Source organism: Mustelus asterias, chromosome 19 (assembly GCF_964213995.1).
Source record: "Mustelus asterias chromosome 19, sMusAst1.hap1.1, whole genome shotgun sequence".
NCBI lineage: Eukaryota > Metazoa > Chordata > Chondrichthyes > Carcharhiniformes > Triakidae > Mustelus > Mustelus asterias.
The window spans coordinates 61,697,398-61,715,249 of NC_135819.1; the positions used below are offsets into that span (position 1 = coordinate 61,697,398).

General features: G+C 46.0%; 1 protein-coding gene across 1 annotated transcript in view; it reads left to right on the forward strand.

Annotated features, from left to right (window-relative positions):
* Positions 1–17,852, forward strand: part of LOC144507499 (uncharacterized) — a 60,085-nt gene that overhangs the window by 29,788 nt on the left and 12,445 nt on the right. The window contains exons 10-12 of the mRNA XM_078234623.1: positions 8,569–10,740; positions 11,257–11,331; positions 16,678–16,790. Coding sequence (XP_078090749.1) covers positions 8,569–10,740; positions 11,257–11,331; positions 16,678–16,790 — 2,360 coding nt within the window. The remainder of the gene's footprint in view (positions 1–8,568; positions 10,741–11,256; positions 11,332–16,677; positions 16,791–17,852) is intronic.

Genomic DNA, 17,852 nt, shown 5'->3' on the forward strand with positions numbered 1-17,852 from the left:
TTGCTGCGGGCAATGGTCTGTTTGAGGTTGTGCGGTTGTTTGAAGGCAAGAAGTGGGGGTGTGGAGATGGCCTTTGCGAGATGTTCGTCTTCATCAATGACATGTTGAAGGCTCTGGAGAAGATGTCGTAGCTTCTCCGCTCCGGGGAAGTACTGGATGACGAAGGGTACTCTGTCTGCCTTGTCCCGTGTTTGTCTTCTGAGGAGGTCACTGCAGTTTTTCGCTGTGGCACGTCGGAACTGTCGATTGATGAGTCGAGCGCCATATCCTGTTCTTATGAGGGTGTCTTTCAGCCTCTGTAGGTGTCTGTTGCGACCCTCCTCATCTGAGCAGATCCTGTATATACGGAGGGCTTGTCCGTAGGGGATGGCTTCTTTAACGTGTTTAGGGTGGAAGCTGGAGAAGTGGAGCATCGTGAGGTTATCCGTGGGCTTGCGGTAAAGTGATGGAGACCTCCTTGATGGAGATGCGTGTGTCCAAGAATGCAACCGATTCTGGAGAGTAGTCCATGGTGAGTCTGATGGTGGCATGGAACTTGTTGATGTCACCATATAGTTGTTTCAATGATTGTCAAAGAACAATGATTGTCATAAGAACAGGATATGGCGCTCGACTCATCGATCGACAGTTCCGACGTGCCACAGCGAAAAACCGCACCGACCTCCTCAGAAGACAAACACGGGACACAGCAGACAGAATACCCTTTGAAGTCCAGTACTTCCCCGAGTGGAGAAGCTACAACACCTTCTCTGGAGCCTTCAACATGTTATTGATGAAGACGAACATCTCTCCAAGGCCATCCCCACACCCCCACTTCTTGCCTTCAACAACCGTACAACCTCAAACAGACCATTGTCCGTAGCAAACTACCCAGCCTTCAGGAGAACAGTGACACGACATCACACAACTCTGCCACAGCAACCTCTGCAAGACGTGCCGGATCATCAACACGGACGCCTTCATCTCACGTGAGAACACATCCACCAGGTACACGGTACATACTCTTGTGACTCGGCCAACGTTGTCTACCTGATACGCTGCAGGAAAGGATGTCCCGAGGCATGGTACATTGGGGAGACCATGCAGACGCTACGACAACGAATGAATGAACACCGCTCAACAATCACCAGACAGGAGTGTTTCCTTCCAGTCAGGGAACACTTCAGCAGTCACGGGCATTCAGCCTCTGATTTTCGGGTAAGCGTTCTCCAAGGCGGCCTTCACGACACACGACAACGCAGAATCGCTGAGCAGAAACTGATAGCCAAGTTCTGCACACATGAGGACGGCCTCAACCGGGATCTTGGGTTCATGTCACACTATCTGTAACCCCCATGACTTGCCTGGGCTTGCAAACTCTCACTAACTGTCCTGGCTAGAGACATTAAACATCTCTTTAACCTGTGCTTAACCCTCTCTCCACTCACATTGTCTGTACCTTTAAGACTTGATTACCTGTAAAAACTCGCATTCCAACCATTATCTTGTAAATTGAGTTTGTGTCTTTATATGCCCTGTTTGTGAACACAAGTCCTCACTCACCTGATGAAGGAGCTTGAGACTCCGAAAGCTAGTGCTGCCAAATAAACCTGTTGGACTTTAACCTGGTGTTGTGAGACTTTTTACTGTGCTCATCAAACACAGTAAGAAGTTTAACAACAGGTTAAAGTCCAACAGGTTTATTTGGTAGCAAAAGCCAGGTGTGGCTTTTGCTACCAAATAAACCTGTTGGACTTTAACCTGGTGTTGTTAAACTTCTTACTGTGTTTACCCCAGTCCAACGCCGGCATCTCCACATCATGACTCATCAAACACTGCCAGGGCAGGTAGAGTATGGGGTTAGATACAAGCTAAAGCTCCCGCTACACTGCCTATCAAACACTCCCAGGGCAGGTACAACACTAGAGCAGCTCCTACCAACATGGTTGACTAATAATTGTCCACAAATGTGTCCAGCCAGCTCCTCATTTGAGGAGGCAGGTATTAAATTCTAGCCTTGCTCAGAGCCTCCTGAGAATAAATTAATGTATAACAAAGTATTGCAAAATGCCAAGGTCCCATACTGATTGAGAGGACTGAAAATGTACTCAAGGAGGGCTTTCTTTTGATGTATCAAATTGATGGCATCACAACAACAGTAAATTGTATTTATTTAGCAGCTTTAGTGTAAAGGATGGACAAGGCCATGGAGGGATTTGAAAATGAGGATGAGAATTTCAAAATTGAGGCATTGTTTGACTGGGAGTCTGTGTAGGTCAGAGAGTAAGAAGTCTCACAACACCAGGTTAAAGTCCAACAGGTTTATTTGGTAGCAAAAGCCACTAGCTTTCGGAGCACTGCTCCTTCATCAGGTGAATGGGATTTCAGTTCACAAACAGGGAATATAAAGACACAAACTTAATGTACAAAATAATGGTTGGAATGCGAGTCTTTATAGGTAATCAAGTCTTAAAGGTACAGACAATGTCTATAATTAGATAGATAAGAATGGAGCTAGGTGAGAGCAGTCCCACCCAGCTGGACAAAGGTTAAGAGGCATTGGAAGAGGATGCCGGGGTCAACCGTGTCAAAAGCTACAGACAGATCAAAAAAGGACAAGGAGGGATAGTTTAACTTTGTCACAATCACAGAGGATGTTTTTAGTGACTTTGATAAGAGCCTTTTTGAACTGTGGCAGAAGTGGAAATCTAATTGGAGGGATTGAAGCATGGAATCCTGGGAAAGAAGCTCTTAGATTTAAAGATGGCAGCATGTACAAAAATATTGGAGAGAAAATATAGGTTGGAAATTGGGTCATAATTTGGAAGAAGGAAGAGGAGGATGATGAAAGAGATTTGAAGGAGAGAGGGGCAGAACCTGAGAGAATCGTTAACAATATCAGCTAACATGGATACCAGGAAGTACATTCAAGGGAACAGGAGGTGGGTCTCATGGGCAAGGTAATTTCAGAGAGGGCATGAAGGGAGATAAGAGAAAAACTAGAGGAAGTTGAGAGTTCAGAGCTAGGGAGGGATACTTTAAATGAAGTTTGATCCAGTGGGATAGTGGAAGGGAAGTGCACCACAAAGGCAGCTGATTGGATGGTCTCAATCTTAGTGATGAAGAAGTCCACAAACTGCTCTCAGTTATTGTGGAGGTGAAGTTAGAGGAGATAAGGGAGAGAGGCTTCGGAAGACAGTTTGCAGTAAAGGAGCCAGAAGTTCTCTTTGCATTCCAGGATGATTCTGGAATAGTGAGCAGTTTTAACAGATGACTGTAGGATCTGAGAGAGCTTTGAGGTCTTGCCAGAACAGGGGTTGTATGACCCCAGTTGTCTGCCCTATTCATTCAAGTCAGGAGCCAATTATTCCGCAGCACACATCTTCACAACCTTTCCATTGAAGCCACCAAAAGCACTGGGTGAGTAGTGCCAGCTGTGATTAATGGTGGAGGATCAGAAACATTTGTGACACAAAATGAACCCATTCTGCCCATCGTGTCTGTGCTAGCTGAAAAAAATCAATCAAGTTTAATCCCACTTTCCAGCTCTTGGTCCATTCATTCATGTACTTAACAAAGTACTTTTTAGATGTGAGACCTTTTCTGCCTCTATACTCTTTCAGGGAATATATTCACCACCCTCTGAGCATAGGAAAATTCTCCTCAGCTCCCCTCTAATCTACCTACAAGTTGTTTTAAATCTGTGTCTTCTGGTCATTGACCTCTCAGCTTTGAGAAATAGGTCTCTCCTATTTGCTCTATCTGAGCCCCTCATAATTTTTTACACCTCAATAAAATCTACCCTCAGGCTGCCTCGTTCCACTGAAAACAATCTCAGCTCATCCAACCTTTCCTTATAGATAAAATCCTCCAGTCCTGGCATCATCCGTGTAAACTCCTCTGCACTTTCTAGTATGATCACATCCTTCCTGTAATGAGGTGGCCAGAACTCTATACGGTACTGTAGCTGCAGTCTGATATAGTGTTTTATACAGCTCTAGTGTATCCTCCCTGCTCTTGTATGCTATGCCTCAGCTAATAAAGGAAAATATTCAATCTGATTTTTTAACCATCTTATCTACTGTCCTGCTATCTTCAGACACCTGTGAATGTGTACTTCCTGCTTCTTTGGTACCTCTACACTTGTCTGTATCCAATCATTTATTGTGTATTCCCTTGCACTGTTTGACCTCCCCAAATATATGACTTCACATTTCTCCAGATTTAATTCCATTTGCCACTTTACTGCCCACCTGACCAGTCTATTGATATCATCCTGCAGGCTATAGCTTCATCCCTCAGTGTTAACCACATGATGAATTTTTATATCATTTGAAAGTTTTTTAATCTTAATGCGCCCTACAAATTAAGTCTAAATCATTAGCATGTACCACGAAAAGCAAGAGATCCAGCACAGAACCCTGTGGAGCCACACTAGAAACAGCCTTCCAGTCACATAATTACCCATCTAACATCCTGCTACTAAACCAGTTTTGCATTCACCATCTCACTTGCCCTTGGCTCTTACTATAACGACCTTCTGCTATGTGAACCCTTGCCAAATTTTCAGTTATTCAAATCCATGTAGACTAAAGCTCTAGCCTTATTGACCCAGTGAGATAAAACCTCCCCATAACAAATCCATGCTGACTGCCCTTAATTAAGTTGTGCCTTTCTAAATTATGATTATACTGTTGTCAGAATGTTTTTTGAATAATTTCCCCACCAGGCTGACTGGCCTGTAATTATCCAGTCTATTACTTTCTCCCTTGCTAATTCGTGGAGTCAGAAGTCACAATTTGGGCTGACATTCCCAATACATAACTAAGGGAGGGCCAGGACTGAGGGAGTGCTACACTGTTGGAGAGGCAGTAATGAAGGAGTGTTACAGTGTCAGATTGGCAGTACAGAGGGAATGCTGCACTGTTGGAGGAATAGTACTGAGGGTTGTTGCACTATGAGAGGGGCAGTGCCAAGAGATTGGCGCACACCCTCCATCATGCCTATGGCCACAATGTCTTCCACACCCACACCAGAACCCATTGAGTTCACTTATTGAGAGTGACTGCAAGCATTCTAAACTGAAAGCAAATCTCTAAGCAGGATATTAATAACAAACCTCATTAATAACATTCTGTGGTGCTGCCTCATCCTAGTGAATGTTAGAAGTACAGACAGCTGGTATTATGTTTCAGAGTAGCACCCTGGCGTGGGGTCACCCCACTGAGCGCAGTGTTAAATTATACTCGTATGTCCTGTCTCATCTCTGACGGGTGTGGAACAGAATCAATATCTCACATACCTGCCTCAGATACCACTGCCAAGTGAGTTTGTGCTCTCACGGGTCCACATGCACTTTCTGTTCCCTTCACACACTCACCCGCCACAAATATCAGCAGCACAGGTGTGCGTGCTCCGAGCTTGCCAGTTTTCCTTTGCATTCTATATATTTCTGTCTCTTCCATGGTGCAGGACATAGACTGCTTTACACTGTACTCGATTCTCTGCTTTGCAATCTTTAGAGGCTAGACTGGAGTCAGAACATTACTACCTTCCTGGTTGCAGGTTAGAGTCTGGGACTGACAATTATGTGCCAAGTGCTCACGTTGAAAACACATGGAATTGGGCAATGAATGAACAGCAGAAACAGCCCGAGACTGGGGAGGGCTCTCTTAAACAAGGGCTAGTCACATTCAGATATATAGCGAGACCAACGACTCCTCTGACCAACATGAGCTAGGAGAATGGGCAAAAGAAGATTGGAAGCAGACATTACTCAGCAAGTCATAGAATCATAGAAACTCTACAGTGCAGAAAGAGGCCATCTGGCCCATTGAGTCTGCACCGACCACAATCCCACCCAGGCCCTACTCCCATATCCTTACACATTTACCCGCTAATCCCTCTAACCTACGCATCTCAGGACACTAAGGGGCAATTTAGCGTGGCCAATTAACCTAACCCGCACACCTTTGGACTATATCGCTCTTTGATCATTCAGACCTGGAGAAAATGTATGAGCTGAAATTCGAGGGCCTTTAGGAAATGTTATCATGTTTCCATTGGAAGATCACACGGTTATTTAATAAAGATTCTGAGAGGAGTCTCCAACTCAGAGGCCACCGCATTGCCCCTTTGTGAACTCCCATTGTCACTGACCACACATTTACTGCTTCATGTTCTGCACCTTCAACTCCTTCCTGGGCCAGCTTGTCTACTAACTCCACAAGTAGAAAGGGTCAAGAGCTTCAAATTTTTAGGTGTCCAGCTCATCAACAACCTGTCCTGGTCCCACCATGCCGATGCCTCTACTTTCTCAGAAGACTAAGGAAATTTGCCATGTCAGCTACGACTCTCACCAACCTTTACAGATGCACCATAGAAAGCATTCTTTCTGGTTTTATCACAGCTTGGTATGGCTCCTGCTCTGCCCAAGACCGCAAGGAACTACAAAAGGTCATGAATGTAGCCCAATCCATCACGCAAACCAGCCTCCCATCCATTGACTCTGTCTACACTTCCCGTTGCCTCGGCAAAGCAGCCAGCATAATTAAGGACCCTACGCATCCCGGACATTCTCTCTTCTACCTTCTTCCGTCGGGAAAAAGATACAAAAGTCTGAGGTCACGTACCAACCGACTCGAGAATAACTTCTTCCCTGCTGCTGTCAGACTTTTGAATGGACTTACCTTGCATTAAGTTGATCTTTCTCTACACCCTAGCTATGACTGTAACACTAGTTTCTGCACTCTCTCGTTTCCTTCTCGATGAATGGTATGCTTTGTATAGCGTGCAAGAAACAATTTTTCTTTTCACTGTATGTTAATACATGTGACAATAATAAATCAAATCAAAAACATCCCAAACTCTACCCCTTGCACCCGAATGTGCACCAAATATACTAATCACCCCGTCCCCACTTTTTGTCCCCATATATCGTACAGTTTAAAACACGGATAGATCCAAAGTTAAGTTCCCTCTACATTTCCCCATCAAACACTTCTAAGGCAGGTGCTGCAAAGGGAGGCTGAATAATCTCTGAATTTTAGTGACTTTGTCTCCAGTGAACCCTGCTGGTTAAGCAGGACAAGGCTAATTTTTTTCTGATGGTGTCAAATTGAAAATTAAACAGCTAAGAGACTGAGTTGTTCATTCCCAGATATATTATGAATCACACATGATTCATTTTCTGTGCTGGCAGAACAACCAGAGCAGTATTAAATCTCATGTAAAGGGCAGATGGAGCTGGAACAATGTTCTGTGTAAAGTGTGGTGCAGATATGTGATATTTCCAGATTTTGCTGCCATATTGCCATTGCCCTCAGAAATTGTCAGGAGGGGTTGGGAATAAATCCTGGGATGACAAAAGGATGCCACCCCCTCTGGGCATATTGTTGAGACCCAGGTCACATCAATTCTGCTGACTCCCAAGATATCAGAGACTATGTCAGATGTTCCTGAGATGTCTGAGGTCAAGTCAATAATTCTGGGTACACTGTCCTGTGAGGGACAGGCTCTGGGTACACTGTCCTGTGAGGGACAGGCTCTGGGTACACTGTCCTGTGAGGGTCAGGCTCTGGGTACACTGTCCTGTGAGGGACAGGCTCTGAGTACACTGTCCTGTGAGGGACAGGCTCTGGGTACACTGTCCTGTGAGGGACAGGCTCTGGGTACACTGTCCTGTGAGGGACAGGCTTTGGGTACACTGTCCTGTGAGGGACAGGCTCTGGGTACACTGTCCTGTGAGGGAGAGGCTCTGGGTACACTGTCCTGTGAGGGACAGGCTCTGGGTACACTGTCCTGTGAGGGACAGGCTCTGGGTACACTGTCCTGTGAGGGACAGGCTCTGGGTACACTGTCCTGTGAGGGACAGGCTCTGGGTACACTGTCCTGTGAGGGACAGGCTGTGAGTACACTGTACTGAGGGACAGGCTCTGGGTACACTGTCCTGTGAGGGACAGGCTCTGGGTACACTGTCCTGTGAGGGTCAGGCTCTGGGTACACTGTCCTGTGAGGGACAGGCTCTGGGTACACTGTCCTGTGAGGGACAGGCTCTGGGTACACTGTCCTGTGAGGGACAGGCTCTGGGTACACTGTCCTGTGAGGGACAGGCTCTGGGTACACTGTCCTGTGAGGGACAGGCTCTGGGTACACTGTCCTGTGAGGGACAGGCTCTGGGTACACTGTCCTGTGAGGGTCAGGCTCTGGGTACACTGTCCTGTGAGGGACAGGCTCTGGGTACACTGTCCTGTGAGGGACAGGCTCTGGGTACACTGTCCTGTGAGGGACAGGCTCTGGGTACACTGTCCTGTGAGGGACAGGCTCTGGGTACACTGTCCTGTGAGGGACAGGCTCTGGGTACACTTTACTGTGAGGGACAGGCTCTGGGTACACTGTCCTGTGAGGGACAGGCTCTGGGTACACTGTCCTGTGAGGGACAGGCTCTGGGTACACTGTCCTGTGAGGGACAGGCTCTGGGTACACTGTCCTGTGAGGGAAGAACTGTGGGAACGCTATCCAGTGAGATCAGAGCACTCTGGGAACTCTCTAATTTGGATGTTTACTCATTACTGATTCTTTTCTGCTTAGGTGATTTGCTGTCATCTGATGTGAAATCAAGTGAATCAACATCAAATGTCACAATGGCAGCTGACATAGAGTCACGTATGAAGTCAGCTGATATTCCTGCACCAGAGGCGACATCAGTTACTCCAAATTTATCGGTGGCCAATTCAACCAGTCCTATTGTTTCTGATGTTGATTCTGCTGGCCCCAAACTATCTGAGGTCATGTCAACTGATCCCAAGATATCAGAGATCAACTCTGCCATTGCCAAGGTGTCTGAAATCAAGTTAGTCAACTCAACTGAGCTCATGTCAGCTGATCCTAAACCATTGGAGATCATATCTATTGAATTCAAAAGTTCAGAGGTCAAGTCAATTACTTCAAAGATGTCAGAGGCCAGGTCAGCAGTTTCCAAAGTGTCTGAGGTCAAATCAAGTGATTCAAAACCCACTGAGGTCAAGTCAACTGATTCCAAACCAATTCTGATCAAGTCATGTGATCCCAAACCACCTGAGGCCAAATCATGTGATCCCAAACTATCTGAGGCCAAGTCATGTGATTCCAACCTACCTGAGATCAAGAGAACTGATCCCAAACCTATTGAGATCAAGTCAACAGATCCCAAACAATCTGAGGCCAAATCACTTGATCCCAAACCATCTGTGTTCAAGAGAGTTGATCCCAAATCATCTGTAATGAAGTCATGTGATCCCAAACCATCTGAGGTTAAATCTGCTGATTCCATAACATCTAGGACTAGGACAGCTGACCCCAAACCAATAGAGGTCAAGTCAGCTGATCATAGACTAACTGAGGCCAAGTCAGCTGATCCCAAACTAGCAGAGGTTAAGTCAGCTGATTCTAGACCATCTGAGGTCATGTCAGCTGATCCCAGACCATCTGAGCTCAAGTCAGCTGATCTGAGTCCATCTGAGGTCAAGTCAGCTGATCTGAGACCATCTGAGGTCAAGTCAGCTGATCTGAGACCATCTGAGGTCAAGTCAGCTGATCCAAGACCATCAGAGGTCAAGGCAGTTGATCCCAGATCATCTGAGGTCAGGTCAGCTGATCCTAGACCATCTGAGGTCAAGGCAGTTGATCCCAGACCATCTAAAGTCAAGGCAGCTGATCCCAGACCATCTGAGGTCAAGGCAGCTGATCCCGGACCATCTGAGGTCAAGACAGCTGATCCCAGACCATCTGAGGTCAAGACAGCTGACCCCGGACCATCTGAGGTCAAGACAGCTGATCCCGGACCATCTGAGGTCAAGACAGCTGATCCCAGACCATCTGAGGTCAAGTCAGTTGATCCCAGACCATCTGAGGTCACGTCAGTTGATCCCAAACTATCCATGGCCAAGTCAGTTGATCCCAAAATACTGGAGATCAAGTCAACTGATCCCAAACTATCCATGGGCAAGTCAGTTGATCCCAAAATACTGGCAGTCAAGTCAACTGATCCCAAACTATCTGAGGTCAAGTCAACTGATCCCAAACTATCTGAGATCAAATCAACGGATCCCAAACTATCTGAGATCAAATCAACGGATCCCAAACTATCTGAAGTCAAGCCAACTGATCCCAAACTATCCAAGGTCAAGTCAACTGATCCCAAAGTATCCATGGCCAAGTTAACTGATCCCAAACTATCCGCAGTCAATTCATTTGATCCCAAACTATCCATGGCCGACTCAGTTGATCCCGAACTATTTGAAGTCAAGGCAGTTGATCCTAAATTATCTGAAGTCAAGACAACTGATCCCAAACTATCTAAGATCGAGTCTGCTGAATCCAAACTATTCGAGGCCAAGTCAGACAATCACAAACTATCCAGGGACCGGTCAGCTGATTCCAAACTATCTGAAGTCAAAGCAGTTGATCCCAAACTATCCAAGGTCAATGCAATGGATCCCAAACCACTTGAAGGCAAGGCAGTCGATCCCAAAGTATCTGCTGTGATGTCAGCCAATGTGGAACTTCATGAAATGGTGACATGCGTCCACAAATGTTATGACCAATTAGTAAGTGATCCTGAAGCACTTGCTATGAAACCAGGAGATTCAAAATCAAGTGAAAATGTGCTAGGCATGTTGGAATTGGATGAGTTGATGTTGCAGATTGAGCAGCTTCAAAAGGAGTTGAAGGAATCTCAGGACCAGGCTGCCCGACACCAGAAGAACTACCTGGATCTGCAAGGTAGGTGGGATTCATGAACAATAGAAAGGGGTGTTGCGAGCTGGTACTCAGGTGTTGAGAATGTGCAAGGCCTGGGGGTGGGGGGTGCACATGGTGGGGACTGGTGTTTCTGAGAGAAATGCAGGTGATGGAGTGGTGGTAGGGGTGGGGAGGGGGAGGGGTGTGATGGCGTTTGGTGTTTCTGAAAGAATTTCAGGTGATGAGAGTGAGATTTGGGGACAGATGACCCTTCGGGGTGGGGACCTGGATGTCCTTGGAACAGGCCAGTGTGGAAGCTGAGATGTGTATCTGCTGTGATGTCAGCCAATGTGGAACTTGCACCTTGACTTGAAACATTAACTCTGTTTCTCTCCACAGATGCTGCCTGGTGAACTGAGTATTTCAAGCATTTTTGTTATTTGTATCTAGCCCATGCTCTACCTGCCCTGGGAGTGTTTGATAGGACAGTGTAGAGGGAGCTTTATTCTGTATTTGACCCATGCTGCACCTGACTTCTGACCTTTCCAAATACTTCAGGGTTGCTCGAGGAGCAGAGATTGGTCAACGTGCAACAAACTGAAAACTTTGCCAAACAGATCCAGCGTCTCCAAGGTCAGTGATGGAAATTTGAGATAAACCTGTCCTTTAGAGCAGTTGTTAGAGACGGTTTGCTGAACGAAGCTCAGGTTAAGGAATAGGAATAGGAAATGGAGCTTTGTGGAGAGTCCTTTGGCCAAATGATGACTGTTGAATCGGGTCCAACAGGGCACTTGCAGTTTCTCATGTATGACTGTGACAGGTTGTCAAATTTTCACCCAAACACCAAGTTAGTGGGAGCACCAGCCATGGTTCAGCGAGCAGATGATTCAGGGAGATTCTGAACACTTAGATAATTAGGCAGATGGAAAAATGGGAATTGTGAGTATCCAATGGGCCAGTTTGAATTAGTCAAGGGAGGAATTGGTAAGGGGTGGTGATAAGAATCCTCATTTTCAATTTCTGGATAATTTGGTAAATAAACACAATTGAATTGCAGAAAGACGAATGGAATTTATAACTGAACAAGACAACAGAGGGCATGTAAATGTTTCACAATGCAGTGAGAGGCCTCATCTGCAAACAGTCCTGGTCACCATATCAAATAAAACTTACCCGTGTTGGGAGGAATGTAAGAAAGACCATTGCATAGTAAAGTGTGAGCTTGGAGGAAGCTGTGTTGAGGGAGGATGTATTGGAGGGATCTTGTAGTGACGCTTTATGGGTGGAGCTCAGGAATAGGAAGGGTGAAATCACAATGTTGGGAGTGTACTTTGGACCTCCCAATAGCCTGCAGGAGACAGAGGAGCAGTTGTGTAGTCAGATACTGAAAAGGTGTGAAAAAAGCAGGGTAGTTGTGATGGGTGGCTTTAACTTCCCCCATATTGACTGGGACTCCCTTACAGCCAGGGGCTTGGATGGAGAACAATTTGTTAGATGTGTCCAGGAGGGCTCTTTTATACAGTAAATTGACAATCCAACCAGGGAGGGGGCCATACTAGATTTGGTATTGGGGAATGAGCCAGGCCAAGTGATCGATGTTTCAGTGGGGGAGCATTTTGGGCTTAGTGACCATAATTCCATAAGATTTCGCGTAGTCATAGATAAGGACAAGAGTGGCTCTCAGGTGAGGGTGCTTAATTGGATGAGGGCCAATTACATCCAAATTAGACAGGAATTGGGGAATGTGGATTGGGGGCGGGTATTTGAGGGCAAATCCACGTCTGGCACGTGGAAAGCTTTTAAAGGCCAGTTGATTGAAGTGCAAGACAGGCATGTCCCTGCAAAAATGAAGGATAAAAATGGCAGGATTCGGGAACCATGGGTAATTGTAAGCTTAGTCAAAAGGGAAAAGGAAGCATATGATAGGTCTAGGCAGCTAAAAATGGACAAAGCCCTTGAGGAATATAGTGAAAGTAGGAAGGAACTTCAACTTCGAATTAGAAGGGCTAAAAGGGACCATGAAATATCTTTAGCAAACAGGGTCAAGGAGAATCCCAAGGCTTTTTATTCATATATTAGGATCAAGAAGGTAGCAAGAGAAAGAGTAGGCTTACTCAAGGACAATGGAGGGAAGTTATACATGGAGCCACAGTAAGTGTGTGAGATCCTTAATGAGTACTTGTACCGCTATTCACCAAGGAGAAGGTCATGATGGATGTTGAGGTCAGGGATAGGTGTGTGAGCGCTCTAGAGAGTGCTAATATATTGAAGGAGGAAGTGTTGGATAACCTAAATTGCACTATGATAGACAAGTACCCGGGGCCGGATGGGATCTATCAGGTTACTGTGGGAGGCAAGGGGAGAAATAGCTGGGGCTTTAACAGATACAGTGGAGCCCCGTTGTAATGCGATGGTTGGGGTCCATAAAATGATATCGCGAATGTTATCGGGCTTGCGCTAAATCGGGGTCGCGCTAAATCACGAAACTGGAAATGGTAAAAAAAAGGGTCCAATGATTCATCGCGTCATATCTGATTTCGCACTAAATCGGGGCACGTTACAACGGGGCTCCTCTTTGACCTTAGGCGATGTTCCAGAGGACTGGAGAATAGACAATGTTGTTCCCTTGTATAAGAAAGGAAGCAGGGATAATCCAGGAAATTATAGGCCAGTGAGCCTGACGTCAGTGGTGGGAAAGCTTTTGGAGAAGATACTGAGGGACAGGATATATGCACATTTGGAAGAAAATGGACTAGGTAGTGACAGGCAGCATGGTTTTGTACTGGGAAGGTCATGTCTCACCAAGTTTTTTGAAGAGGTGACAAAGATAATTGATGAGGGAAGGGCTGTGGATATAGTTCATGTGGACTTTAGTAAGGTGTTTGACAAGGTCCCACATGGCAAACTGGTACAAAAACTAACATCACATGAGATTTGGGGTGGGCTGGCTAGATGGATTCAGAACTGGCTAGGTTATAGAAGAAAGAGAGTAGCGGTGGAAGGGTGTGTTTCAGAATGGAGATCTATAGCTAGTGGTGTTTCACAGGGATCAGTGCTGGGACCTCTGTTGTTTGTAGTATATATAAATGATCCAGAGGAAAATGTGGGTGGTCTGATTAGTAAGTTTGCAGATGACATGAAGATTGATGGAGTTGCTGATAGTGCCGGGGATTGTCAGAGGATAAAACAGGATATAGATAGATTGGAGACTTGGGCATAGAAACGGCAGATGGAGTTTAATTCGGACAAATGGGAGGTGATGCATTTTGGAGGATCAAATTTAGGTGTAAGTTATACTGTAAATGGCAAAACCCTTAGGAACATTAACATACAGAGGGATCTGGGCATGCAGGTTCACAGTTCCCTAAAAGTGGCAACACAGGTGGCCAAGGTGATTAAGAAGACATATGGCATGCTTGTCTTCATTAGCCGGGGCATTGAGTACGAGAGTTGGGAAATCATGTTGCAGCTATATAAAACTTTGGTTAGTCCGCATTTGGAGTATTGCGTATAGTTCTGGTCACCACACTAGCAGAAGGACGTGAAAGCTTTGGAGAGAGTGCAAAGAAGGTTCACCAGGATGTTGCCTGGTCTCGAGGGTGTTGGCTATGAGTAGAGGTTGAATAAGCTAGGATTGTTTTCACTGGAAAGATGGAGGCTGTAGATGGATCTGCTAGAAGTCTACAAAATTGAGAGGCATAGACAGGGTGGATAGTCAGAGGTTTTTTCCTAGGGTGGAAGTGTCAATTACAGGTTCAAGGTGAGAGGGAAAAAGTTTAAGGGAGATGTGCGGGAAAAGTTTTTCACGCAGAGAGTGGTGGGTGCCTGGAACACGCTACCAGAGGAGTTGGTGGAAGCAGGCACATTAGCAACATTTCAGAGACATCTGGATGGGTGCATGAATAGGGAGGGAATAGAGGGAGACGAACTGAGTAAGGGCAGAAGGTTTTTTAAAGATTAGTTGGGGCATCATGATCGGCAAGGTTTAGAGGGTTGAAGGGCCTGTTCCTGTGCTGTACTTTTCTTTGTTCTTTAGAGAAGATATCTTCAGTCTGAAAGAATAAAGACTTGTATTTGTATACAGTTACACTTTTCATGATTACCTCAGGATATCCAAAGTGCCTCACAGTCAATGTAGTACCTTTGAAATGTAGTCACTTTTATAATGGAGACAAGGTGGATGCAGGGGTGGATCAAGGGATACAAAATCTTAAATAGAATTGATAAAGTACCTCCAAATATCTTTGAAATGAAACCAGAAGAGGCAGAGCAGAGACAATGCCAGACATTTCCCAACCCCATGGAGGTGACATTCGAAGCAGGGGTAGGGGGACTGGAAAATTAGACTTAAAAACATTGAACCAGTTCTCTGATGCGCTTCCTTCTTTCCTGGTGGTGGATGGGGAGCCATGACAGCAACATGCCCAACAGCAGTGGAAATGCAATCAAGCTGATTAAGAAGCCACTTACTGTTGATTAATACAGAAGCACAACAATTTTGGTAATTGACCAGCTGCAGCCCCCCCCCCCCCCCCCCCCACCCCGCCACTGTACGCAATCCTGCAAGTGAGAGGAACAGCAGCTTGTTGAGGCTGTTACAGCTGAAGGAAGTTAAAATATTTCTGGCAGAAAATTGAAAGTCTGCTGAATTACTATGTCATAGCCTTGTCACTGAGTTTGCAATTCTTTACAACTTACTTTCCTGCAGATCTTTGTGTCAACTGCAAATTTAGCTACCAGGCCTTTATTCCCATTTAAAGCCATTGATGTAAATTGTAAAAAGTGGCACAGTGGTTAGCACTGCTGCCTCACAGCACCAGGGACCTGGGTTCGATTCCCGGCTTGGGTCACTGTCTGTATGGAGTTTTCACGTTCTCCCTGTGCCTGCCTGGGTTTCCTTCGGGTGCTCTGATTTCCTCCCACAGTCCAAAGATGTGCAGGTTAAATGCATTGGCCATGTTAAATTCTCCCTCAGTGTACCCAAACAGGCGTCGGAGTGTGGCAACTAGGGATTTTCACAGTAACTTCATTACAGTGTGAATGTAAGCCTACTTGTGACTAATAAATAAACTTTAACTTTTAAGTTGAGGCTCTAGCACAGACCCCTGCAGAATTCCACTCATCACATCCTACCAATCAGAAAAAGACTATTTATACATACTCTCAATTTTCTGCCAGACAACCAATCTTCTATCCATGTTAATATGTTACCCCTACACCATGAACATTTATTTTCCTCAATAACGTTTAATATGGCTCCTTTTCAAATGCCTTTTGAAAATCCATGTCTACAAGTTCCCCTTCATCCACAGTGCATGTTACTCCTTGAAAGAACTCCAGTAAATTGGTTAAACATAATTTCCCTTTCACAAAAGCATGCTGACTCTTCCCAATTACCTTGAGTTTCTCCAAGTACCAGCTATAACCTCCTTAATGATTAATTCTAGCACTTTCCCTACCACAAATGTTAAGCTAACTGGCTTTTAGTTTCCTGTTTTCTGCCTCCTTCCTTTCTTGAAAAGATGGGGTTTATTTGCTGCTTTCCAGTCTGATGGAGCCTTTCCAGAATCTGGCAAATTTTGGAAAATTAGCACCAACTACTACCTCATTAGTCTCCTCTTTTAATACCCAAGGGTGAAGTCCATCAGGACCTGGAGACTTGTCAGCCCGCAGCTCCATTAGTTTGCTCAGTAATAGTGATTGTGGTTTCGCCAAGTGCCTCTTTCCCTTTCTCCTCTTGATTTGCAGCTATTACTGAAATGTTTTTTGTATCTTGTATAAGGAAGATAGAAGCAAAATATTTGTTTATTTCATCCACTATTTCTTTATTATTTACGATTAACTCCCCATTCTCTCACTTGAGAGGATCAACACTTTACTTATTCTTTTCCTTTTTAATTATCTGTAGAAACTCTTGCAAACCAATTTAACATTCTCAGTCATCTTCCTCTTATACTCTAATTTCTTTCTCCTGATTAGTCTTTCTGTCATTCTCTGCTATTCTTTATATTCTGACCTGCCACTCATCTTTGCACAGTTGCAAAAAGGTGTGCTGCTGCCTGGAGCAGTTCACATACACAAGTGATACTGAGGTCAGATTCCAGTATTCATGATGGCAGAATTCAGCCTGATCAATGGGAATGGGTTAGAAAGTCAGCATGAAAGCCCATCAACAGGTTTCTTGGGGCACAGATGCTGATGGAGTCCCTAACAACAAACCTGGGGAGTGAGATTATCCATTTAAAAGATTTGACTTAAGGCAGAAGATAAGCATACTGAATGACTCCCCCAGTGACGGGATGAGGGGTACCTGCAGTGATGGGGCGAGAGGTACCTGCAGTGACAGGGCGAGAGGTACCTGCAGTGACAGGGTGAGAGGTACCTGCAGTGATGGGGTGAGAGGTACCTGCAGTGATGGGGCGAGAGGTACCTGCAGTGACGGGGCGAGTGGTACCTGCAGTGACAGGGCGAGAGGTACCTGCAGTGATGGGGTGAGAGGTACCTGCAATGACAGGGCGAGAGGTACCTGCAATGACAGGGCGAGAGGTACCTGCAGTGACGGGGTGAGAGGTACCTGCAGTGACGGGGTGAGAGGTACCTGCAATGACAGGGCGAGAGGCACCTGCAATGACAGGGCGAGAGGTACCTGCAGTGACAGGGTGAGAGGTACCTGCAGTGACGGGGTGAGAGGTACCTGCAATGACAGGGCGAGAGGCACCTGCAATGACAGGGCGAGAGGTACCTGCAGTGACGGGGTGAGAGATACCTGCAGTGACGGGGTGAGAGATACCTGCAGTGACGGGGTGAGAGGTACCTGCAGTGACGGGGTGAGAGGTACCTGCAGTGACGGGGTGAGAGATACCTGCAGTGACGGGGCGAGAGGTACCTGCAGTGACGGGGTGAGAGATACCTGCAGTGATGGGGTGAGAGGTACCTGCAGTGACGGGGTGAGAGATACCTGCAGTGACGGGGCGAGAGGTACCTGCAGTGACGGGGCGAGAGGTACCTGCAGTGACGGGGCGAGAGATACCTGCAGTGATGGGGCGAGTTGTGATCGATAAGATAAAGGCAAAATACTGCCAAGGGCCATCCTGACTCGAAGCGTTGGCTCTATTCTCTCTCCACAGATGCTGTCAGATCTGTTGAGATTTTCC